Source organism: Mycetomoellerius zeteki, unplaced genomic scaffold (genome assembly GCF_001594055.1).
Source record: "Mycetomoellerius zeteki isolate Tzet28-1 unplaced genomic scaffold, Tzet1.0 scaffold158, whole genome shotgun sequence".
Taxonomy (NCBI): Eukaryota; Metazoa; Arthropoda; class Insecta; order Hymenoptera; family Formicidae; genus Mycetomoellerius; species Mycetomoellerius zeteki.
In genome coordinates, this window is record NW_017256532.1 from 896028 (window position 1) to 923973 (window position 27946).

The 27946-nt window shown below is 32.5% G+C and overlaps 1 protein-coding gene across 2 annotated transcripts in view; it reads right to left on the bottom strand.

Moving 5' to 3' along the window:
- Positions 1-1568: 1568 nt before the first annotated feature.
- The window catches only part of prage (RNA exonuclease prage), a 28734-nt gene continuing 2356 nt past the window's right edge, over positions 1569-27946 (bottom strand). For both annotated transcript variants that reach the window (XM_018445328.1, XM_018445327.1), the window contains exons 2-3: positions 13231-13461; positions 1569-3788 (exon numbers count right to left, since the gene is read on the bottom strand). In XM_018445328.1, the coding sequence (XP_018300830.1) occupies positions 2104-3788; positions 13231-13461 (1916 nt within the window). In that variant the 3' untranslated portion in view covers positions 1569-2103. The remainder of the gene's footprint in view (positions 3789-13230; positions 13462-27946) is intronic.

Here is a 27946-nt window from a genome sequence, read left to right on the forward strand (position 1 = left end):
TGGCGCGATTGCGCCTCGTACTTTCTTACTTTACTTTTCATTATTCAATCACGTCGCTAATTGTCCGTCAAGCTTTAAAAGATTGATGGCGATGAGTAAAACTTACTGATTTCGGTTTCCAGCCCCGTTGTTTTCTCCGTCGTTAGTTTTAAAGTATCGCAAAACTCGCCTTGTAGTCGATTTTCACGTTAAAATTTAAAAAAAAACGAAACGCCAAAAGAAATTTTACTCGTCGCTGATGCTACTTATAAAATTACGGGTTATAAAATTACGGTACGCGAGGATAGAAAAATATATATAAATACATATTGTACAAGGTAATACTATCGTTACAAAATCCGTTGTGTCTCCATATTACTTAGACGCGATATTTACATTTAAATATTACATTCGTTATCGCAACAGACAATTCTGCCGTTACATGATTATTAACGGGATGATTATTAACGGATGATTATTGCGAGCGATGAAGTATGAAGATTGTCGATATATAAAAGCGCTGGCAGTCTCTCTCGTGAGAGTATTATTCACATATGTATATATATCTATTATTATACGCTCAATCGTTATGACGACTCGTCGTGTTTTCGTCGAAAACTGATAACAAGCAAAGCGCGTGTATCACACACATGGCCGATATACGTAACAGTACGTGGCTCGCAAACTTTGTTTGCCGGAATATCGCACTTGGTAGCACATCTAAAGAGAAAACCTTGCGGCTGATAACACTCAGGATATCAGTAATAATATAATTCCGTATATCTTTCTGCGTCTATTTGCACAAGAAATTCGGTCGACATCTATTCGACCGCACGAATATGCGCGCACATGTCAAAGAATGTCATTTTTGTAAAGAGAAACATTATGCTTCTCATTAACTTTCAATAAGTTTTAATGAATTTTTAACAACGCAATTAAACGCAACGAGGACAATTTTAATCGGAGAATAAAATTAATCAATGAATCAATTGAAATTAAATTACGAAATCCGTGAGTTGAATATTTTCGTTATATTCTTTTCACAGTTGGCGAGCCACGTTAACGGATAGTACTCGGCGTCATGACCTCGTTCAAGAAAAATCCACGGTCATCTCGAGTGGAATTTAAATACGGATCATCGGTAGAAATCAAACAAGAGGCACTTACCAACCAGCATCAATGACGCCGCTCATCCTCTTCGCGGGAAACAAAATCAATGATGTTGAATGAGGAATGAATGATAAGATGGAACATGCATAATAGGATGGTAAAGTGATACGTTATATTGAATAACGAAGGCATACGTATCCATGTTAAATACGTAGATTTTCACGAATATACACATTTTTGCGAGTACAAAATTGCGCTCCATAATGCAATATATAATATATGTACAAAGTATATATAAAACGCTTATGAAAATTACGTATATACAATACAAAACACATACGAATATATATATAAAAATGCACATCGGAGAAAAATAAAGTTTGAAAGAAATTAATAGTCGAACATAATTAATGTTTGAAATGTAAAGAGTCCAATCAGTAAATCGATCGTCGTTCAGTTAGAAAGTAAAATTAGTTCGAGATAAAGTTTTAAAGTAATATCAGATCGATAGCAGTTAAGTAAAAAGTGTAGTATTTAGCGATAGTATAGAGTAGTACATAGTAGAGTAGTATGAAAAGTACAAAGAGTATGAAAAATAATAAATAGATTTAAAGTCTCTGATAAATGTTCGACTGCGCGTAGTCCGTTATAAATTTCTCCGTGATTGTCAATTATTATCAACTTACAAGCTGTATGTTACGTTTGTGTTATGTATTGTGTGCGTATATGTGAGTACAATCGCGTCCCTTATCATCAGAGGCGAACGTGGGGACGCAGGAACGCACGTGAGGAACGCATTGCACTATATGTGTAATATCACAGATTTCACCCCTGGAAACGAACACTAGGAAAAAAAACGCGGTTCTTCTTGATTTATATTTACAAATTAGTCCAATAACACGCGCTCCCTGTCGCGACATTATTTCACCGCGAACTACTGCCAAGACTATCGAATAGTTCTTGTTCACGTAGATGAGTCTTTTCTCGAGATGGCGATTTAATCTAAGATTTTATCTACCAAGCAAGAGACTGCTGCCACTCGTATTGAGCCTTTCGCAACACTAAATCCATAACGACCCGGGCGTCTTCGATGGAATTATGTGTCTCTTCCTGTATTTTCCGGTTGAGCACTTTCCGCGCCAGAGTCTTGAGGCCGTTACGATATGGCAAGCCGAGGTAGTGCGGGAACATCACACTGGTGTCGACGACGTTCTTGTGGATCAGGCGCAGCGCTTTGAGGTCGTTTCCGAGACCGTGGCCCATTAGAATCGTCTCGGCGTGGATGAAATTGAGCAGGTCGTTCTGCACCTCCGGGAGAGTCTTGGTGACGTTAAACATGTCTTCTTCCGTAATGCCGCTGAACTTGGTGTTGAAGTCGATGATCTCAGCGCTCGGCTTGACGAGCGTGTCATACACGACCTGGCCGTACAAGTCGACGAGGCTCACTCTGGCGAGTTCCAAACCCTGCAGCGTGAAGCACATCTCACAATCCATCGCGTAGATGCCGTAGTTGTTATCGTGTAGGAACATTGGAGACGGCATGGTGTGCACATATCCCGCGAAGGGTCCATTGATTCCGGGGACGAGGCCAGTCCATACATGTGTCTTCCATTCAGCACATCCGCGCGAAAATCTGGCCTGGTTGCAGCACGTCCAATACCAGCTGTCGTTGGTCATGCGGTTGTACAACTTGCCACAGTGGTAAACGCAACGTTCCGCGTTCAGATACTCGCCGTTCTGATCGGCATAGAATACCTTGTAGCATCTGACGCATGTCCTCTCCAACAACCCCGTATTGCCGTTTGCGCCTGATCCTTTTTTCTCCTCTCGACTCTTCTTGTTGATCAAATTGTTCTCGTTTTCATAGTCCGTTTCTTCCAGTCTCTTGTTGGTAGAACAATCCTCGTCTTCGGCGTTTTTGTTGTCCAAACTGCCATCTCTGTCGCAGCTCTTCCTGTGTTCGGAGCTCTGATTGTCCGTACTAGTCTCTCTGTCGGAATGGCTCCCACTATCGCAGCTCTTTTCGCTTTCGGAGCTTTTCTTGTCATCCGAAATACTTTTCTCACTATCTGAGCTGCTTTCACTATCGCATCCTTTCTTGTTTTCGGAGCAGTTTTTCTCGTTTCGATGCTTCGGTTTGTCGGGACTGTTTTCTTTGTCGAAGTTCTTCTCGTTATCGGACGAGCTCTCCTGCTCGGAATTGTCGGACGAGCTGGAATTGCTGTATTGGCCACTATCACTCTCAATCTTGGGGCCTGATGGATATGATACATTGTTTATCATCGCGTAACCCGGAAAGAGAGTCGACTCGATGGGATAGCCATGTTCAAATAATTCCTTCGGTGACAGTGTACATTTGTTGATCGTGGAAGCCAAACAGGTAGGCATATCGTTCAGGAACATCATCTGCCGCTGGCTCTCGTCCGGGATGTCATCGTTGCTGGATGTGTCGCTGGTAAACACCTCGAGCGATGAAGGCTCCTCCGACACCTTACCGACGTGTTGGAAAGAAAACAGTGAAGATCCCCGAGTCCTGCTCCTGGACACTTTTCCTGCTTCTTTATCTTCACGACGTGCGAAGCTTTGCGATTCTCTGCAGTCCGTCTGCAGTGACGAAGATGTCTTCTTCTTGAACTCTTTTTTCTTATACATATGCCCGGAGGACTGGACATGCTTTCTCGTCTCTCGCAAGCTCTCATCTTTATTTCATAGGGACAAACAAATATACGTAAATTACTCCGCAGTCTACATTACTAAAGATGTCCACACACACACACACACATACAGACACACAAACACACACACACACACACACGCATGCAAATCTGACCCTTCTATCTTTCTCTTTCTTTCTTTCTTTAATTATTCTAATTATTGAAGAAATCTCTGTTAACATTCGGTACGGTACAAATAGTTGGTAGGTTGGTACACAATGCGAAAAGATAAGCAAAGTGGATGTCTTATAGTTCAACGAACTCATGCAAGATTGATTCTGAGAGAGATTGAAACCCCGATAGATCGCGTTTAAACGAGATACCATTTCATTCCTTTTAAGACGAGACGATAAGACAGATAAGCGAAATTTATTCACGTGCCAATTTTACGATAATCCGCGCGACACGTATACTTTCATTGTCGTTAAAATCGTGACGAAGACGCTTTCACTTTGTATGAAGAAGACCGTGAATTTTTGGTAAACATGCTGCGAGCGGCCGCGTTGCATGTGTTCTTGACCTAAAAATTATCTTGAATTTTTTCGGCTCCTGACTACACCGACAGGAATGATAAAGGTTGACATAATTTCGTTCGCCACATTTTGTACGTGGGTGTACAGACAGAAAACAGACAGAAATCGGATACGCAATTATCCGAAAAATGTTGCGCGATAAAAGCGAAAGCACGTTCATAAAAAATCCTTTAGAATCGGTTAAATCACTCTCATTTGAGCCAATAGCGACAGTCGGATGGAAACAAAACGCGGAACGTATGTTATAGTATAAAGACAAAGAAGAGCACGAGCTAATAAAACAACAATAGAATTGTTTTTAATAAATGCAGAAATACACTTGTGCAATTCTAAGGAATATTGAGAATAAAAGACAGGAATTCAAGGATTAATGTATCTTCAGACATCGACAGTACACCTGTTGGACTTCTGTTGTTCAGGGTCGCGGAAACAAATGCGATAGTATACCAGTAGATACTCCAATACAGACGAGCGCTCGATACAGATATGCAAGGTAAAGGTAGGGCAAATGTAGGGCCAGGTGAAGTCAGATGAAAGGTGATTCCCAGCAAGAGACACAGCACACTTCTGGTTCCGTAAAGCGCATAATGCGCATGATGATCATTTTAGTCTCGTGTAACATTCGGTAAACAACAAAGATAAAATGATACATCATGCGCATTATGCGTTTTGCGGAACGCCACGGTGTAACACAGTGAATCATTTCGTCTTTGTTCAACATTAGCAAACAATAAGGATTACTACAAACCCAAGTGTGTTAAAAATGACTTCAATATATGTGTTATTTAGTTTTCTGTGTATAAAAATTATATTATACTACACGTTTAAATGCTTTGTATGAAATGCTTTGTACGTTTAAATGTTATATTTGTATGCAATATACACAGTGTGTTGTTTTTACACGGAAAAAAACTAATCACACATGTACTGAAGTCACTTTTTACACACTTGGATTCGCAATAATGTAATGATTCACTATGTGTGTGTTACACTATGTCGTCTGCGTTGCTGGAAAGCACCCAAAGTTAGAGGAAAGGAGAAAAAAAAGAAACGTCACATACGTAATTCGTGCCAGCCATACTTCGTCCGTGTGTTGTTGAGTACGTCGTTCAGCGGCATTGGTGACTTTGTGCCACTCAATTCATAGATGCAGCGATTCGTACTGAGGCAGATCATAGCAAGGGAAAAACATCCGAACGACTGTTGCTTTCGCGACGATACGTATTCGTGAATAATTTCGGAAAGACGAGTCGCGAAGTACGTCTTCACGGCGGCGCGTTGTTTTTATTCGCACCCGCGTTATCTTGTGCAAACGCATGATATTTCCGCCCGAACGGAGGGGGCTACCGTTGGCGGGGATCCGAAATTTACATATCAGCTTCCGTGCGGAAAAGAATGATCCGCGACACACGCACAATGCCGCGGCGGAGGCGCGTTCGAGAACAAATACCCGCATCAGGGGGATTGGTCTTTTTCTTGATAGAGCACTCACTCGAATAATGACAGCTGCGTTTATATATGCTTCAATAAGTACCCAAAGCGATGAGTAATCGATTCGTTTCGTATTGTTTTATCCTAAAGCAATTTTGAAATCTGCTCTGATAAGGATCCCCTCAGAAAAATATTATTTCAGACGAATATAATTTAACACTGATTGCGTGAGATATATACAAGGTGTTAATAAAATTCTTGTGCAGTTTTGAACTGCCATAACTCCTTTTTTATTCTATATAATAAAATTAATTTGTGAAAAAAAATTTAAATGGTGAAATAAAATAAATTATTATTGGTTAAAATAGTGATTTAGTGAAGTTTAGTATACATTAACTCTAGAATGTTACTCATACCTTTCTTACATTGGCACTACTCTAGATGAAGATTCATCCACATAATTAGGAATTTATTTTACATTTTTTATTCTACACACTTTATAGATTGCAAAATGTAGAATAACTAAACTAATATTATTTTAATGTAAAAAAAAATAAACTTTAATATTGTTATTTTAAGCTATCAAAATGTGAATAATAAAAACTGTACTAAACACGAATTTGCACTTACAATTAGAAGAAAATTCTCTAAAGTAGTATTCCAGAGTTAAGAGTAATCTCTACTAACCTCACTATAATTTAACAAAAACCACGATCATAAAATTTGAGCCACTTGGATTTCTTCTTGTAAGAACACATTTAACAAAATATCACTTTTTAGACGGTTTACGAATAAAGATATTATAAATGTAATTCAAAGTATTATTATGAATCAACTGTAAGAATATTTGTAGGTCTTTAAAATACTTCAGTCTCCATTTATCTCCATCTGTAATAACGTCAATAGATTGAGAAATAACAACCGCAGAATAAATGCATGTAAAACTGAAATAAATTTACTTGCTCTTTTTACAGATTAATTTTATCATGTATAGAACAGATGTTATAAAAATTTAAAGCTGCGCACAAGCATTTTATAATCACCCCATATTTTATCGCAAATAAGAGTCAACTTTCTTTACGAAGGAAACGATTTTCTATAAATTCCTCTCGACAATCATCTCGCTTCGAACGGATATCTAATTCGATGCGATTATTTCATTCTATCACCATCATGATTTTCGCTAATGTCACTTCGCGCTCTGATTGTTAACCGGGAGAGAAGAGAGAACCAATCCATCACACGAGAGGGACAATTAAGCTGTCTTTCGAGATATAAACATAACGGCGGTAAAATGTAAAAGTAAACTCAACGAAGCGTTTACATGCGACTTTCGCTAATTGTGTTAACAACGGAAAAAAAAAGAACGCAGTTTGTATTATATTTTGCCGGTCAGCCGCCTCGGTCACGTCCTCGCGATAAATTTGCGCGACGTTCGCGCATTCGGACGCTCGTCGGGATAAAAATAGCGAGAACGCGGTTGCATACGGTCGTCCGTAAGTATAGTGACCGAACCGAAGGAGACACATCTCGCGAAACAAGACGCGCGTACGACGTAAGTGCCCCTATTCGCAAATGCCAGATATTTGCCCTTAAAAAATAGCATGACTAATAATATTTAAAATAATATTTAATGCATCCTGTATGCAAATTATATTTATATATTATTTCTACAGCTTTTACTGTGAATATGAAAATTATCTTTAAATTATTTTATTAATATCTACGTAACTACACAAGAAGCGATACGTTCCTTGCGGAGAAAGTAATAGGTATTAAATTGATGCTAAAAATCTGTGATTTTTCCATCAAGATTTTCATATCAAATACAATTAGTTAAGAAAAATAAATTAGAAAATTAAAAATAAATGTCAAATTTCTATCTAGATGAATAAGAAAAAAAAGAATGAAGAGTGAAACCTGTGTCATAATTTTGCTTTTTAAGTTTTGATTTTAAATAATTTATTTATATTATATTATTTTTATAGCTTTTATACCGAATGTAAAAATTATCTTTCAACTATTTTATCGAACATCCACCTGAGTGTCTAAGAAGCGATACGTTTCTCGCGGAGAAAGTAATATATATTAAGTTGATGCTAAAGATTCAGAAGTTTCCATCAAAATTCGTACCAAGTAAAATTAGAACAAAATAAATTAAAAACCCGAAATTTGAAAAAACTAAAAACTTTTGTCTATATAAACAAAAAAGTATGAAGTAAATAAAAATGAAGCCCATGTGGCGCGACAATTTTGCTTGTTAAGTCTTAATCTTATTAAAATTATGCTACCAACTTTATAACAAATATGACAAATCTTTCGCATCAACCTAATAGGAGGTATTTGAACCTAAAGTTTTTTAACAATCTTTCGGGGCTTCGTTAAAAATATATCCGGACTATCGAGTTTTCCAGGAAACAAGATAGCTGGATGCAACGCTGCTAGTCGTATTTGAATTATTTAAAAATGCAGCGATATGGTTAATAAGCCCCGATAAATACATCCTGTATATTAATTCAGCTTCTTTTATTTCTCGCTATTAGTATATTTTTACTTACTTGATTTCTCCGCAAAATTGTTTAAAAATTCGAGATTTCGACTCGTAAGCTTCCACCGCAGGTACCTCTTCGCAGACGTCATTCGAACCACGCGAGACCGGATTTAGCCACGTGTCGGTAAAGAGTAAACGCAAATGCGACGTTAATGGGAGTAACACCGAAACGCGTCGAAAGTTTCACCGGCATCGCAGAAGCGGGATATCGATAATTGAATTCGAGCCAACTGCGCGCCCAAACGGGAAAGAGCGAGCCGGGAACCGGCCCGCGCGAAAGCAACGGAAGGAGAGACAGAGACAAGCGGGAACGCGCGCGCGTAGAAGGGAAGACGCGGACATAAGAGGGAATCGTTTGTTGCTCAAGTAACGGAATGCGGTATGACGGCGACGTTTCAATATGTACCGTTGCGTCATTTAATAAAATCATTCCTCTTTTTTTCTCTCTTTTGTCCGTTCGAGGAAACCTGGTACTACTTTCCGGTGAAGCGTGACTAAGTCGTTATAGAGTACAGACGCGAGAATCTGTGGATTCCCGCGATAATTTCCATCAAACAGAATTATGAAATGAATGACGCCGACCGACCGACAAACTGTATTCACGAGCTTAAATTGGAGTCTGACTAATGGGAGACTTGTGATCGGTGCTTACGAGATAAATTAACGGCAAGCCGTTAGAATTTGTAGCTATCTACAATTTAAAAGCTGTTGATTACTCGATTAGGAAGCTGATTTATTATGTGGTATGATTATTATATTATTATTTATTGACGTAACTAATTTATTTGCGTAACTTGATGTTATCTAGCTCCGTGTATATTTAGAGCGTATCTATTGATGTATTTAGCGACGAGTCTGGGAACTGGATAATCCCAGATAATATAAAAGTGATATTCCGTTAGAATTTCATATCGCAATGAAATAATCAATGTAAAATTGTATGTAACAGAATTAATAAACATGTACTACATACTTACTTTAAAAGATAACTAATGAATACCGTATACGGAAAGTTGAAAATCGTACTATATTTTATGTCATAATATTTCTCGTTAAATATTAATTTGCAAGCAAGATAATATTGGAAATTGGAGCTGGATGTTTAATACATCTACTATTTAATTTTATATAAACAATTAATTTGTTATAGGTCTTTTATGATGAGTAAAAGGTACGATTTAAACAATCAATCTCCTGAATCGAAACCATCGGTTCTTAAACACATCTCGTTTAAAAATAGTATATATTTGCACAAATAAAAACAATAAAAAATATGATTGAAATGGTTTATATACAATATTAATAACGATTACAAAGTAAGAAAAATATCCAATACAAAATAATAATATAATTAATGATACGATTTGAGAATTAATGCTTAACATGTTTATCTATCAGATATATTTATTTTATAAGTATATAACTAATTATTTAGTCATAAAATAATAAATAATATAATAATATATGATAAATAAATAAACATGAATTGTCAAATCGTAAGAAAACCGGTGCAAATGGTACGATTTAGGTAATATGATAAATTTTATAAAAATATTGATTTAAACTTTATAATAATTGTAATATGTACATAAAATAAATATATGTTCTACACTAAATCTACTTTCATAAAACTACAAAATAAAATTGCATTGTTAGATTATTATCAGCTATATAAATTTATTATTAAAAATTGCATCAATGTACTCGATTTTTTAAAATGCATGTACGCAAAATAATATAATTTAGACATTTTTGTCTGTTTTCATTTATTGTATATTTTTATCATTAATAACTGTCGCATATGTTCAATAATAAGAAAAAATTTATGAGGTACGATTTAGATACATTAAACAACACTTAGGTATATTAAACAACACTCCCCTAAATTAAGAAACATTATCGTAAAAATGTAGTCGCATAAATAACAATTTATAAAAAGTTTTATTGTTCCATAATTTTCGTTAATAAAGATATCGCTGCAATTGTTTAGGAATAAATTATCTTCCCGAAAGCTAATCTCCCAATTTTTACTTTGCTCTTATAATACAAATATTCCACGCCCACGTGATCGTGATGTTTTCTTACGCAAAGTAATTCTATCTAGTAGTCGCGTTAATATTCACGCCGGACTGTGCCTGACCTACCGTATTGAAACCGATCTTCATTTAATTAATTTATATTCGACATACGATACGTCATTCGCATTTTATTCACTGAAACGATGATATAAACAAGAAATGTGTAATGAACATGCATTCAAGTTATTTAATTCTTTTTATTTTTCGCAATCAGATCAGATTTTGCATCAACCTATTAACCTTCAAGTACGTAGATGGCAATAGCACCCCACGTATAGTTATTTTAAAAACCTTATATTTTGGAAATGGAAAATAAAAAGTATTGCTCAGAAGTCTTAAAATTTATTATTTTTATATTCCTCTGTTTCATAAGGATATAATAAAATAATGTTAAATTTAACTCTGTAAATATTAAAAATCATAACTGTAAAGATAAAATTTGTTTGAAATATAATCTGAGCACCCCACCTATTTACTTAAAGGTTAAATAAATTTTATCTCTAAAATGGAATGTCGGTTTATTTGCGTGTCCATCAACGCTGATTAGCTAAATTATATAAATTATTCAGAACAATGGTCGGCATTAAATACAACTTTTGACCTGATTTTCGTGTTAACATCATACTTACTGTCCCCTCTTTATCTTTCGTGCTTCGGCAATGAACTGTCTGACGACAATGTTGCATGATTAAGGCGCGTAATTAATGTGCGTGATTGAGGCATATGATATATTCTGTCTATAAGAGGCGGTTCATGCATATCAGATCGATTTCTACCAAATCATCGAAATTTATTCAGTACGACCGTTCCTAAAACGAAGGGACGCACGCCATATTTACACACAGCTTACTGTCAAGACTTGAACGGCAAGAAGAGGATAGTCGACACCAAAATTGGGTAGAAAATTTCAACGGCTAATTTAGAAAAAATCAATTTAGAATTGTTAAAGAGCAAAACAAAGCTCGCAAATCGCGAATGGGATTATGCAAGTTTGTGTGCACCTTGTCCCTTATTTTATCAAAGTTGAACGCTTTATAAGAAAATTACAACGTGTATTATAAAGATAATGAAATTTTGCACACTGTATTTTGCATCAGTACGAAATTTTGCACACTGCATTTTGCATCAAATGTCGATGACCCACTGAAAACGTATAATCTGTTTTCTCCCTGATATGCCACATAAAATCCGTCTATCGCGATCTAACTGGATCTAACATTCTTATCTAATAGTGTCTAATCAATCTGATATTTGGGCATTTTTATTATATAATATTTTCTCCACAATATATTATTCACGATATTTGCGGCATTGTTTTCCTATTTACCTATTTAGCGGCATGGTATCTAACTCGAAACTTCATAATTCATTGCAAAATATATTTTGGCTATTTATATTGCCCAGACTTACAATTGTCAATTCATATAGATATATTTAAAACAGATGTTCATATTTAATCTCTTACAAGACATCAGGATTAGTATTGAATATAAAAGATACAGTGTTCTCCACTGTAAACAGACTATATTTGTTCACAAACAAAAAGAAATGGTCGAACTACTTTACAAAAAAAGTTTTTTTATATGAGTGACATGTACACGAAGTTTAGACTTTATCAATTCTAAATTGCAGGAAGCTTGTGATGGGAAATGCGGCTTGCAAAATGGAAAATCAGCTAAGAAAGAAAGAAAGAGAAAGGCGATACTATGCCGCTAGTATCTACATACGAACTAGTTATCTACATACGAGACACAATACGAATAATTCCCGCGCGACATAACGTATAAAAAACAAACACATTACCCGATTTGCAAGTTTAAACGATTAGTCGCGTAATTTATTGTGTCTTCGCGTCGTGTGGATCATTATATTAAAAGATCGAAATATATTAGAAATAGAAGAAAGCTTTCTCCTGTTATAACGTAACTCTTACGGTGGCACTTGTCTATAATTATGACCTTCCTATACACTGTAAAAAATTATATGTAAAATTACAATGATTGTAGTGGATAATTTTGGGACCCGCTATTAAAGGTGCATATTTACACAACGAATTATACGTACAATTTTTCTTAAGCTATGTTATTGATATGTACGAACAAAAATGCAATATGTGATACGTTATCATTATGTTATATTAGAAAATATTAGAAAAATTTATACATTTACATAGAAACTATAAAATATACTATTATTGCAAAAAATTTTCTATCTAATATAAAGACATAATTTACATAATTGAAGTTAAAAGTATTAATTTTTATAAAAACGTACAATTTTATACATTTCCACTACAAATTGTATAATTTTTACACGTGTTATGTATTATAAGTAATTTTACATACCTTTATATAGTATATACTTAAAATTTTTTTATATTTAAACTTGATAATAATTTAATTCTTAAAATAATTAAATTAATTATTAATTCAAATATAAGTTCTTCGATAAAATCGTGGGACAATTATTATCATCAAATTAATAATACAAATAACAAAAATAATGAATTAAATTTGTAAATCACGTTGAAATAACATGACACAAAAAATTACGTTGTAATAAAAAAAATTTATTATCTGTTTTTAAGTCGAAAAATAAAAAATGCAGCATTCGACATTTATCGGCATTCAACATTTAAAAAATTAATATTATTAATGTAAACTCTACTAAGATAGAGTCTCTCGAAGCGAATTTTTATCAGTTTTCGAATGATGTCATAAAAACGGCGCAAATAACTTTTATAATATTTTCCGTATATATTATGTCACCGATTAGAGTTACGCAAGCGAGGAGAGTAAATATTTCTCTTTTTATTTTTTTTTTTTAGTACATACCATCGGCACAGCTCGCCAGATATCTGCCATTGCTGGAAAAGTCCATGTCGTTTACCAGGCCGGTATGTCCCTTCAGCGTACCTATCATCCAAGGGTGAACTCGTTCTTGCTGGACTTGACGTTTCTTATTGTTCTTCGAGCGTTTATTACCCTCGCGGGGCTGCATTGGTACTGGTGGTGGTGATGATATATACATGTGCGATGTTGGAACGGATTCATTACTGTAATATGCTATAACACACACAACGCAACAAAGCGATTAATATTCCAGACGAGATTGAAACTTAAAATCTGAGCGAATGAATCTCGCAATTTGAAATCGGAATTTCCGTCGGAACTTCCTATTTAAGGTCTATTTAAGCTCTTCACACACGTGAAGCAAAAGCAAACAAAATATTATCTAAACATATTGGAATAATAAGCAATAAAAAATTATTTCAGTCTAAATAAAATGCGTATACAATAATCTCCGCGATTGTTGGTGTGTAATTAAATATTTATTAGTGATAAAATACAATTCACAAAAAGATTACATTTACTAAACAAAGTTAAAAATAAAATGTAAATCCGCGTTTCAAGTTTAGATGAGTCCTTTTCAATGCGATAATTAGTGAAATTAAATACAAACTGGAGTTGTACTCAATTTCACTAATTATCGTTTGTACTCGAGTTTGTACTCGAGTTTGTACTCGTCTTCACTAATTATGCACTAAAGAAGACTTAAATCCAGCGTCAAAATATGTACGAGTTTACATTTTAACTTCATTTAGTGTAATTGCGATTGTATTTTATCGAATATATAATAATTTACGCATTAACAACGGAAGTTCATACAGGTATTTTATCTATTGGTTTTATTCTTGAAACCACAAATATTATTTTATTTAATTAAAAAAAATTATTTTTGCTAAAAATAAAGTCATTCGTATGAGTAGCCAGTAATATTAAATTATTGGGCGAAATAAATTTCGGATGTTATAAAAATACCTATCAACACCTACAAACACGCAACACACGCATGCATTTTGAAAGAAATATATATATTTTAAATAAATTCAGATTTTATGATAATTGGTTGTTACTTAATAATTACTCGCTCGAATATTAAAATAAATACTTAGAATAGGGTTTATATTTTTTTTCACTCTACAGAGTGTTCTGAAATTCAAATTCAAATTCAAAATCGAAATACTATCAAGAAAGTTCTTAAAAATTAAGTAAAAACGTTCTGTTTTTATGTTAAGCAGTATTGTTTTAAATATACAAGTTTAAGTAAAGTCAACAACTTACGTTTAGATAGTATATTTTTCTACAAGCACGAGCAATAATTAAAAAAATATATTAATAAAAAATAGTATATTTACTGCCATTGACGTCGTTTGCATTACATGCATTATATGTGTTGAAGACATAATTCACTACATTCATATCCACAGGTATATATGGCACATTATGTATATCGGGAACCCTTTGTCCGAATTCAGGAATTCTGGTGCAATACCAAAATGGTGTGATGCCCGAAAACTGCGGATCCGTCGCGAGTACACTTGGAACTCCAAAATATAAAAAATGGCATACGCCATGCGTACATATATATTCCATGTTTAATATACTCGCGTAATACACTCGACACTATCAAAATGCACTGCTCGTGCTAATAGTTCTATTCGCTTTGAAATTCGGATAGAAACTAAATTCGAAAACTAAATATGCGCTTTTAGTGTCAGGTAAATCTGGGCGGTCCAAAATGAACAATAGACCTAAACTCAACCTATGGGCCTGAAAGGACAACCCTGGAAAAGTCAAGGGTGGTCCAATTTTCATTCCTTTAGCCCTTCCACTGCATCATCGAAAGATGAAAAAACTTGAAAAAAGAACGAGACTAGTAATGGAATTTCAACACTGTCAAAGTATGAATGAAATAATAAAATGCCCTTGTTTACAGGTCTTAATATTAAAAAAATACAAACTTTTCATTATTGCTATTTAGTTTATCATTGAGTTACATGATTGAGTTGTGCTAATTAACAACCATCAAGTAATTAAAAAAATCGTAAAAAATGCAAAATGCAACGTCAGAAATAAAGTGTTTAAGGTAAATGTTCACTTTAGGGAATGCTCCTTTGATGACTTTAATATATGTGATCTCTAACAGGTTTTAGCCATCGCTTGTTATTCGTTAAAAAGTTATTAACAAAAAAAATGTTTAAATAACATCTTATTTTTGCCACATACAATATTCAGGAAGGATGTCTCCCTTCCCCCTGCTTACGTAATGACTTTCCACGCGAAACGAAGTCTATCCCACTTCTTTTCTTCTCTACAGGTCATACAGACTCGCATGGACGAATCACAGGGCCTTGAATTTCAGAAGATTCAAGGATCCTGTGAGTTTCCTTTGCAGGGAGAACAGAGATCTCACAATCCCTTCCTATTTAGGGGCGTACGACTTTCTACGTGAAGAGGGAGATCCACCCCTCCTTTTCCAGACCGAAACGAGATCCTCCCGCATGAAACGTCGTTACGCCCTTATAGGCAAAGGAAGAGGTAGGATGGATCTCGCTCTGCATAAAAAGTCGTATAGGCTAGGCAAGGTGGGGTGGACCTCATTTCGCGTGGAGTCATATTTCCCTAGTCGATCCACCCCATACCTCCTCCCCCCCTGCCTAGAATCATCTGATTTCCATGCAAAGCTGGGGAATAATTACGAACTTTGATTGTTAATAACTTTTTAACGAATACCGAGCGACGGCTAAAACCTGTTAGAGGTCACTCAGATCATGATCTTGGACAACATATACGTCAAGGTCAAGATCATCAGAAAAGCATTTCCCAAAGTGAACATTTATCTTGTCTAATTATCATAAGAAACATCTTGTCTAACTATTTTCAAAGAATTCCATTTCTTGATTATGTCATAATTAATTAAGTTCTTTTAATATCAGATTTAATAGCAATCAATACTAAGAATAATTTAATACATCAAAGAAAAATCTCAAATATGATTTTTTTCCGCATTTTAATTAGCATAATACCTGAATATTAAATACAATTCTTAAAATTATCAAATGCACATAAAATTCTTGATATTTCAATTTTTAAAAAATCTGCAAAGCGTATCATTATACATTCATTAAATTTTTCCACTATATCTTCATAACATGTTAATTTATCGATAATGTAACCGTATACAATTACAACACGTTGCATGCGTAAGCAAATAAATAAAGTCGTCCTAATTTCATCTACATTTGCATTAAGAATAGTCACGGCTTCTCCTTTCGTGTTATAAAATATAAAAATATATAAATAAAAAGTATTTCAGCAGAAATATTGTCATATTATGCAGAAACAAAATGGAAAATTATTTAGAAGCATATGTCGCTATGCATCATCGATCATCAAATTTTATATATGCGAATCACAGCCGGATGAAATTATACATGTAAATATTCGTATAATAAATATTCGTATCATAAATATTATTACTATCCATATAATAGACATGAAGTCACAAATAGAATAGTAATAAAACTTCGTTTAAAACTTAATATTTTTCATCGGCATATTTATCAGACAATTCGCGTATAACGTAATGCTTGGCGTATAAATATAATAGGAGTGGCATTAATTTGTTGATTGCGCGCGATAATAACGTTTCGCATGATCCACATGTTTAACGATGTCCGCTAGATAAGTTCCAAGAATAAATTCTCACCTTCGAAAACTTAAGAAGTTTTAAAGTGAATTATTTAAATAAATGAAAAATGCATGCGCACGACGCAATGCATAATCTTGTAATTACAGAAAAATATAAGCAGTCAAAAAATTATCATTTTTTTTTCTTTTTTCTTTAATATTTTCTTGCGAATAAATGCCGCTTACGTGTACTCATGAAAAACATATCATTCTGAATTATCTACGAAAATCGCATGGAATTCTGGAAATTTCCTTCATCGCAGGAATCCCGCAAACTTCTCATCGTATAGAATCTTGCAAATTTTCCATCGTATAGAATCCTGCAAATTTTTTATTACTTCGAAGCGAAAAGTATTTATATATTTTTACAATTGACTTTTTCATGCATTATTTATATATGCATTACTATACCTAGTATGTATGAAGCTGACGTATCATTTCATAGAAACTCATTAATTATTAAAAGTTCAAGTTTTTTCTTTTCAATAATTCTATACTCTAGCTAGATTAAACAAATAATTTCAGCCATTAAAGCACAAAATGTCTATGCCTAAACACCTAGAATACAACGCGTCATTTCGATTACAGATTATTAAGCAAAAATTCATTAAATTATTTTTATCATTAATTTTAATTGTTTGCATTGAATAATTTCAAAATTAAAGTCCATATTCAGAGAAAGGGGTTTAACTCATTACTGATTAAAACAAAATTCTCATAATGTTATTGAAAGAATACATGCATATGTGAGTTTTTTAATCAGTAAATAATGTTCAAATAATGCGTCAGATAAGCATCAAAAAATTTGTTATCTAAATAAATAATCAATGCAACTTTCGACTTCGACTTGACTTTTGTATTATTATCCACCATTCCTTCTTTGTTGCTTCCATCTTAATAATGAGACACTAAATCACACGTGGCTACAGTATGCGATGTTTTGTTGCAGGTGCGATAGAAAAAATTTCCCTAATAGTTTGACAAACGGTACAATATCTTAAAATCGCATGCCTCAACCACATGTGTCCAGTAACTCTGACAGCAGAGACAAAAAATATATTTTATATTTTCTCATTACAAGGACAACAACTGTTACAAAGTTCGTAGGAAAGGACGTTTGCAAATATTAAGAAATACATTTGCAATGTTTTTTTTTTTTTTTTCATTTTTCCACACTGCAAAATTGTTAGTCGAGCTAATCATTTTTTTTTTTCGCTTTTTAACTACATATACAAACCATTATGTGTTAAACAAATTCTCAAATAAAGCGCAAGTTTGCGCCAATATTTGCGCTTGAAAAAAAAATTCGTGCGTCATATGAGTTGCATAAGTAATATATGTCCTTCAAAAATCCGGTTCTGAAATTTCGGTACTTCAACTTCATTATATAAAAAAATTTTTTAAAACATTTCTCTATGATGTAATTCTATTTACTAAAGAACCATCTTAAGTTCGCGTGAAATATGTACATTAGTCATTTTGCTCCATTTGCGTTCTCCGATAACACGCCTTTGAAAATAGTTTAAAAAGATTATTCAATATTTGCCGTTATCTAATACTACTGATCCTATTACATACCATATTACCAGAAATTATCTCAATTCAGAATTTGAAAACTTTTAATTACATAGTGTTATTAGCTCATAGAGTTTTAATTACATGAAATTATTTTAGCTTATCTCCTTTTGTACCATTATGTAGAATGTAGAATGTTATCTCGTTCGACAAACGACATTTTTTTCATCATGCGATGATAATAATTATTATTCAATGTAACTCAACAATTAAATATCTCTGTAGCAAAAAATACAATTTTTCTGATTTTTCATACTTCTTTTTACTTATATTTTGAACATATATAATGAAACTTATCAGTAATCGTAAAATCACACCCAGAGAAAAATTATGTTTAAATTAAAGACCGTTATGGCAATTACTTCTATTTCTTAAATTAAAGGAATTGTTTCTTTTTTGTTGATATTTTTTAAATTAAAGTAAAAATACCTTTGAAAAAAATAAAAATTTATTTGATTTCAAAAAGTGACGTTCAAAAGGAATGATTTTTCTTTATATAAATTAAACGTATAGCGCAATGCACAAAATTTCTTTGATTCAAAATAATTTCTTTTTAATCAAAGAAACTTTTCTCTGAGAGCAATAACTCAAACTATTCAAGTAATAAATTATATTTTATGTTAATTCTATTTTTTTTTCGATTATTTTCTCTTGAAATCAGATTTACAATATTCAGTGCTTATGACAATTTTTTCGAAAACAGGAATATTATATAATATTATAGAACTATAATTTGGATTCCGGTCGAAACTATTCTGTTTTTCCTATAAGAAAACATAATAAAAATCTAAGGAATAATTAAGCAATTCTGATCGAAAATCTATTCCGAATAATTCCATAATACATGAAAACAGTAAAAGAAAAAACGTAAAAAAAATCCTCCCCCTCAATCGTTGTTCGTTAACCAATATATCATAATATAAGTATATCGTACGCGTGCGTATAAGCAGTCCTGCGATCGTAAAGTGTGATTATTCGAGGTCGTATGAACAAACGAGGACTTGTCTCGGAGGCAAGCAAGGTCGCGCTCCAAAATTTTAACAACGGGAATACATGCGTTTATGCATTCCACCCACGTGGTCCTTCCATTGCGCTATGTCCCTGAGCGTTTCTCTCGCCGCCGCGCTGCCGCGCTGTCAGATCCACGTGTATGCACGCGATACGTCCGCGTATACGCGTACGCAGTTTATTTATATCGTCGCACGCGATGCGCATGCCAGCATGCCGCCTGATGAGTGCGTTCCTTCCACCCCTCGATCCCACGAATGATCGACTCGACTTTGTCGAAATAGACGTGCGCATACGAAAATCTGATAAATTGCTTACAAAATATTGAATAGGCAATTATTCTCTCCAAAAAAAAAAACATTCGGTACATCTGTTAAAAGAAATTTTTTGCGTGTCTTAGAAAAAAGATTTACGTGAAAAGCTACCAAGTGTAGGCATAGCAAGTGAAATGCTATGTCATAAATGGAAAAAAAACTTTTTCTTTCTTCTTTCGTCTTTTCCTGTTTTAAAAATATATTTTGGCACACAAATCCGCTTAACCGTATTCATTTAAATTGAAAAGGTCCTATTTGGAACACGGTCCGATTTAGGCCACTCTTCCCTATATATAACGACGAAAATGAATATAATTCTTCCTAAAAGATTTTCCAAAATATCGAAAAATTGAGTTATCCTCTCTTAATTTATAACCAATATGATATGAATTTAGATAGATAAAAATAAATCTAATTAAATAAGAGAAAGCTTGTTCAAAGCGGATCTTAGTGCTTAAATATATATTTGCGTGATTTATATACATTCTGATTCTGCAAACCGCGGGATGAAATCTGTTTTGGTCTTAAAACGTGAGCAGAATCAGAATAATAATATCACTTGTTAAATTGTACAAGCAATTTAATTTTTTTTAAATGTTCAATGTTATTATGTTTTAATAAGCATTTTTTGTTATGTTATTATGTTTTAATAAGCATTTTTTGTTATGTTCTAATAAGCATCTTTTTATAAGAATCAGAATTATTATTAATCGTCATACGTTAATGAAATTCTAAAAACTGCGAATAATTTATTGCGAAAAATATTACCTCGGCCAGAGTAGAAGTAAAAAGATTTCAACGCGCGGTATGCAGAAACAGAATGTAGGTATATAAATTCACACAAGAAACTAACAAGGAAACGGACGCAATTATCCCTCTCTCCGATTTTAATGAGCTTTTAATATGTTATTCTCCAGACAAAAATAAGTGACACTTGATGATTATATTTCTAAAGTACTCTTGAAGCCATTCAATTTTCATTATGAAAATTTTTTTCTATCTCTTACAGTTCTGGCGATATTCGCTTCGAAAGAGAAAAACCGATTTTCTTCTAAAGGGTGTTTCACCCTCTAAAAGTGCGTATGAACACGTATAAAAAAATACGTATCGCTTATTTTTGTCTGGAGAATAACATATTAAAAGCTCATTAAAATCGGAGGAGGACAGTTGCGTCCCTTTCCTTGTAAGATCCGCTTTGACCGAATATATTTCTCTCATGTAATTAGATTAATTTATAACACTGACAAGAAGCCTGCCACAACTGTTCCGAATCGATTGTCCTTGAAATATATTGTTAAACACAAAAACCTAAGATACGTATTTTTTATATTGATTCAATTTAAAATTTAAAGAATGAAAGAATCCCTCAAAAATTAATCTGACGCTTATATTTGACTCAAGCCAATTATCAACGAAATGATGAGATGTATAAAAAGTTTCACACTAAACTTTTATATACATAATTTTTTATATACATAATAACCGTGTGTTTTTCAAAAATCTAATATTTTAAAAGTACTCTGATCCCCGGCTCCTTATTAAATTTGAGGGGTTGTTTCACCCCTTAATCCTTTCATGATTGATTTAAATTTTTTTTAATGTTCATTGATAAATATTTTAATGGAACTGAAATACATTGTAAATGATTAAGTATATTCTAAAGAAATTCTTAGTGAGACACACGTGTCTCACGCTGGTCACGAAAGGATTAAATCTCCAATTGAACTGATATAAAAAATATGTATTTCTTAAATTTTCATATTTCAAGAAGAATTGAATAGGTCCCAGATCGTTCTGATAGATGTCTTTTGTGAGAGAAATAATAGGTTTTGCGGATCAACAACACAGAAGACACCGTAGTGTCTCGGCGCTTTTTACCTGCTAAGCTAAAATACTACAACGAACAGATGTTAGCTGGAGATATACTTTATGGATACACTTGTATACAACAATAATCACTTTTATATTTTATGTTCCTTTTTCTTGTCGCTGGGTCAATAAGTGGTAAATAAGTCAAAACAGAAAAAGAATTTATAATGTTTCAATCGTTAAAAGAAATTTTTTTCTCATACAATGGCTATTTATTACTTAGATTTCCTTTCTAAATAATTGACTTTTCTAAATATCTAAATTTCTCAACTTTAAGTCTCTAACGATACAATAGATCTCTAGAACTAGGAAGAAGGAATAGAATCCGATGTTCTGTTTTGAATTACTGACCCCAATGACGTGGAAAATGAATGAGACTGCTCTATTGTCACAAATGTAGGTAGCCTGTCTATAAATCTTCGACGGACACCTGTTAGTTTCAATAGTTTAGCTTAGCAAATAGAAAATTTCTCCAGAAAAAACAAACAATGAAAAGAATAGCTTGTTTTCAGCTATTTATAAAGATCTCTCTCAAGAAAGGGTTCTCTTTTGTTCAATTTGTCTGACTGACCATTTTCATCGCTATTTTAATCATTTTTCACAAAAATTGACTTAACATCCGGATTCTTTGTAGATTCCGACAGGCCACCTACGAGCATGCTCTAAGAGAAATGAGTTTATTATAGGAACAAAGAAAGGAATGACAAATGTAATGGTTTGGTCAGAAAACAAGTCAATCAATTACTATTGCGAATTTCTCATTATTCGTTAATGTAACAAATAATACACAATTTACGATGTAAATCAAAATAATCAATATTGTTAGCAAATAAAAATCTATCAAAAAACAACTTAACTTTTACATAAATTAATTGCTTTTATTACTAATAATTGATTAGAATAGCAGACTAGCACCAATCACAACGAATTAAAACAATAATTTGTTGTCGCTATATCTACAAATCATTTATTAAAGATACTGATGGCTTTTAAATTAACAAAATCCTTTCTCTCAGTGTGTAAAAAAGTGTTTTACTCCTGAAATACGCAGTATTAACCAATCAGAAAATAAATGCAAAATGCAACACGGAGAAAAATAATTTTGCTGCTATACATAAACGGATTGAAGGAAAATTTAATTGTTAAATTTGTTTGTTATTTATACAATATAAATTTAACATATTTGACAAATATTTTGCATTTGTTATAAGTAATTTGCAATTCCTATATTTGTAAATGAAATTTGCCGTTAATAGCATATAAGATTAGCATTCATAGGAAACTTTTTATCTTCGTAAATAAGACTTCTCCCACGATCTGTTGAATCTGCAGATAGATCAAACAGACGACAGATAAATAGCTAATCAAAATTTAGCCTCAAATGTAGCAATCTCATCATTATTATGCGCAACAAATATATATTTTTACATCATGGCTACGAAATTCTCCTTATTTCGCCCTTTAACTCGAACGATGAATATCAGATGCGAGATGTATTCAAGAGACTCAATAAAATTGTGATACTAGAATTCATTTTATATTGTATATAAAGCGGTTTCATAATCACGACGCGACTACTTCAGTTATGATAGATAATAATTCAAACACCTGTTGCGAGTGCATATAAACAGAAATTTTTACTTGTACATTCTGAGAATATCAAAGCGTGTGTACAACTATAACTATAAAATTATAACGTGATAAAAAAAACGGTCACATACTTAAACGGAAAGATGAGTATATAGTTATTAGAATTAATGTGCATATATATTAGGTATAAGCGTCATGAGGTTATTTCTTGTACGCGCAATCGTTACTTAGAATTTCACATATTTCCTAAAATTCGTACTTATATAATGTGTATATGTATATATATATTAGTATGTATATATATATATATTAGATATATACAGGGTGTAACTGAAATAATGGCCACTAATCATACAGTGCTATTCCTAATAAAAAAACTAAGTCGAAAGAGTTCGATAAAACAGAGTTCTATAAAAAAATTTTAACGTTTGAAAATTGTATTAAATTAATATTTTTTCAAATTACAACTATTTTTTAGATATTAATTTTTGAGCATTCAATCCCATTTTTTTACTTTTTCGAATGCAACTATTTCTAAAATGTATCAAGAGCTCTAAAACTAGGTGTATGAAATCTATACAAAGCTCTAATAAAAAATTATTTAAAAAATTATTTGAAAAATTATTTTAAAAATTATTTAAAAAATGGCGCGCTACCTATGGAACCTATATAAATGGAACCGATATCTTTGAATCGTATTCTTGAAGACATAATTTGACATATTCTTGAGACGAAAATCCTAATACGAAAATGTCGAGACTACAATAATTTTTTTAATTATAAGCTAACTTTAAATGCTTAAGAGTCAAAAACCATTTTACTTTTATAGTCTCTATCATTATTTCTGAGTTCCTTTAAACATTCTAAGACGAAATTCTAATATAAAAATATCGAGGCTATAATAATTTTCGAATTACACTATCTTTAACCAATTATTATTCAAAAACTAGCATCGATATTTTTGTATTAAGATTTTCGTCTCAAAATTACTTCAAGAATACGTTCTTAAGAGGAAATGTGGTAATTGTGAGACACCCTGTGTGTGTGTGTGTGTGTGTGTGTGTATATACACATATCGAAAATGTATACATCACTCTGAAAAACTTAATTTTTTGAATAATTAGGAGCTGACCTCACAGAGGTTGAAATCTAAAATGTTAATTAATAATTTAAATATTTTACTGTATTTGATGTCTTACGCTTCCCACTGAGAAATACGTACATTCTCTCTCTTTCTCTCTCTCTCTCTCTCTCTCTCTCTCATCGTCTCTCTTTATCTTTTCTTCTTTTCGAATTTTGAGCGATTCAATACACATGTGACAGTTTCTTTTTATTCTTGAAGAAATAAAAGAAATTTCCATATATTTTTAATCTCAAAAAGCAATATATCATCTCTTCCCTTTTTCCCTACAGCATGTATTAAATTACGTAGAAAATTTTTCACTACATATCGTTTTATTTGCGAAATAATTATCGAGTACTGTTTCACTCGCGAGCATCATTTGTGTAACAGCCGTTCAAACGATAAATCAAAATAAGAAATGCGTAGAAACAAGACGATGGATGAATGACGCATGTCGTTTGATGTGCAACGTTCAAGGATAGGGGTCAATAATCCGCGGCCCGTGGACTTTTACATGAATAAAGAACATGACATTTACATGAATAAAAATATCGTGAAAATTTAATTTCTGCTTTATTAAATGTATATGTATATATAAGTACCTAATACCCTTGATTTTTTAGATTGCAAAGCCAAAAACGTTTAACCTGACTTTAGAAGTTCGCCAAATCCTTTTCAAAGTACATCTACATTTTCGCTCCTATAAGAAAATCTTTACGAGCTTTTTTTCAGTTCAGTTTCAATAATTCTTAATACTATAAAAAAATGGATGCAGAATTCTAGTTAATATTAATCCCCCACCATGATTAGTTGTTATTATGCCAAATAGTTGTTATTGTGCCAAAAGTTTTACTAATAGCATTCTGCGTATCCTTGACGTAACGTTTCATTCATAATTTCGAAGAAAATTTGAATCATCTGAAAACTTTTGATAATTGTGAAAACTTTTTAGCGCTGATTTAACTCTTTTATTCCTGCAATATTTAAGAAAACAGATACCTATTTGTATTTTTAATAATGCTCTATTTACCGAGAAGTTTTTAAATAATATATAGATCCATTTATACAAGACTTTAATAAAAAAGAAATTATGATATTCACAAATATAAATTCACATAAATAATGAGAAAACAAACTACAGATGATGATCATTTTATTTTAACTCTAATTATAAATCATAATTACAAAGCAAAGGGGAGAATTACTCTCGAGATTCATGTTTGAAGATATACGGTTATTATAAACATAGGTTTAAAAATATTATACTTTATAAAATAATAATACTTTAATAAAAACAGCTTAGTTATTTTTATGATTATTACCCCCCCCCCCCAATACCAGAAAAATATTCTCCAAATAAATCTCTATTTTAAACTAAAGTAATTAAACTGACTGACTTGAACCAACTAAAATAAATCTCTATTAAACTGAAGTAATTAAATTGACTTAAGTTAACTAAAATATGCAGAATCTCATTAAAGGAGCAACGCAAAAATGCTTTGGAAAATTTCGATCTTTTCGAAGATCAAAACATAAAGAAGTGTCTTTCGTTACGAAAGGTCTACGGGAGCAAAATTGTGAAGCAGGGATGCAATAAATTTCTGCATGTGTGTTGCGAGTTTGATAGCTAGTGTTTTATTTTTGGATTTGGATCGTAGGTTTCGAAGTGCACATGCATCTTTGCGTCATTTCTAAATGTCACTTTAAATGCCTGGTTACATTACCAACACTGTGCTTGCGGGTGTCGATGCACAGGCACGTGTAACCGCGTCTGCGATAATCATTCTTCTGCTCACAATCGTCCACGTGCAACATCGTCACGCGAATTTCATGTAAGCGCTAACGGGATCGACGCCTCGTCTAATAGTGCATGCGACTAACGGAAACCGTGATCGCCACGTATTTATCGAAACGCGAAGATTTCGCGGGATAGTGCTTCTAAGATCTATTGCGGCTTCATTTTTATAAAATAAAAACCCACAGATGAGGAGATAAACGGGACACGCACTGAATCGTAGCTAACGGGAAACTCGCAGGGCGAACCGGTGCGCCCATTCGTTCGATTTCCGAGAAAACTTTATTGAAAAAAAACTATTTTTCTTACGACTGCACAAGAACGTCAAGCGATTTTTCATTTCTTTTTCTTTTTAATTCTTTTTATAAGAAGATATTTGTTCTCTTCATAAAATTTTTTTAAAAAGATGCCTTTAACAAGATTACCGCAAATTCCTCATCCTAAAATTCCACGGCTTTTCTCCGATTTTCAGACACATGATTTTGCCCTGATACTTTCAATAGTATTTCGAAATTTTTTGTAGTTTCGCTCTGATTTGGAAACCATCAAATATTTTATTGAAAGAGCAATTTAACATAGCAATGTAAATTACTATTAATGCTGCTGATAATACTTGACAATTGTTAAGTTGGTAGTACGTGATGCAGGCATATTAAATTTCTTTAAAGCTAAGAATTTTTATTCTTCAGAAAATTTTGTAAAATAACCCAACTTTTTCTTGATTTTCCTGACCGTTTTCAATTTTCCTGCAGATTTCCATGCAGTTTTGTAGTAACTCTGTTTAACGCGTTCTTTCATTGCGACAAAGAACTTGTAACAAAGTCTGAATACGAGCGATTTTATCAAAATCCTACAAGAAAAAAGATATATATATATATATATTGGGTTGGAACAAAATTACATAGCGTTAATTCATTTGTATGTTCATTTGTCTACGTTTTTAAAAAAATTTGACAATTATACCATTCGATAGAGTAAAGTTTCAGTTTTAAAAATCTGTTGTTTAATGTTGTAGTACGATGACTTTTAATGGAATTATTAGCAATTAAGGATGTATTAAACGTACATCCCTGCAAAAAAAAATTAAATTTGGAAGTAGTTTAATATTTACGTTTAATATTTACACTTCAAATAAACTATATAGTTATGTGAATAAAATTATATTTTCGTTTAATAATACATTTTTGTAGTTCATTTATTTTATTTGTTATTATTTTTATCGTTAAACATTAAATTTTAAAAAATGATTAAAAAATTTATATTTTTTTTTATAAGTACTTTAAATATTCAAAATAATTTATACAAAATTTCATTGCGATTCACTGATTAGTTACAAAGATATAGAACGAATAAATATTTTGTTTATTTACTGGACAACTAGTTCATGCATCGCAACTTAACTCTACGTAAATAATCTTGAATACATAAGTAATGTCCTTATATTAAAAAATTAAGATTTTTATCATTTATCTTATAGTACATTTCCATATATTTTTAATTTTTATTAGAGAGCATAGATTAAAGCAATACTACTATTTATTAAAATAACTTATGATCCAGATAGTAAACCATCACCAAATTTGTCGTATTATTTTTAAACATGATTTAGAATAATCTGTATTTTTTTCATAATTTTATTGTTTTAAAAATATGTATAAAACATCCTTAAAGTTAAAATATTTCTTTTATTTAATCCGCAATAATAAAAACTCTTAAGAACATTTAAAAAAAAGATTTTGTAGG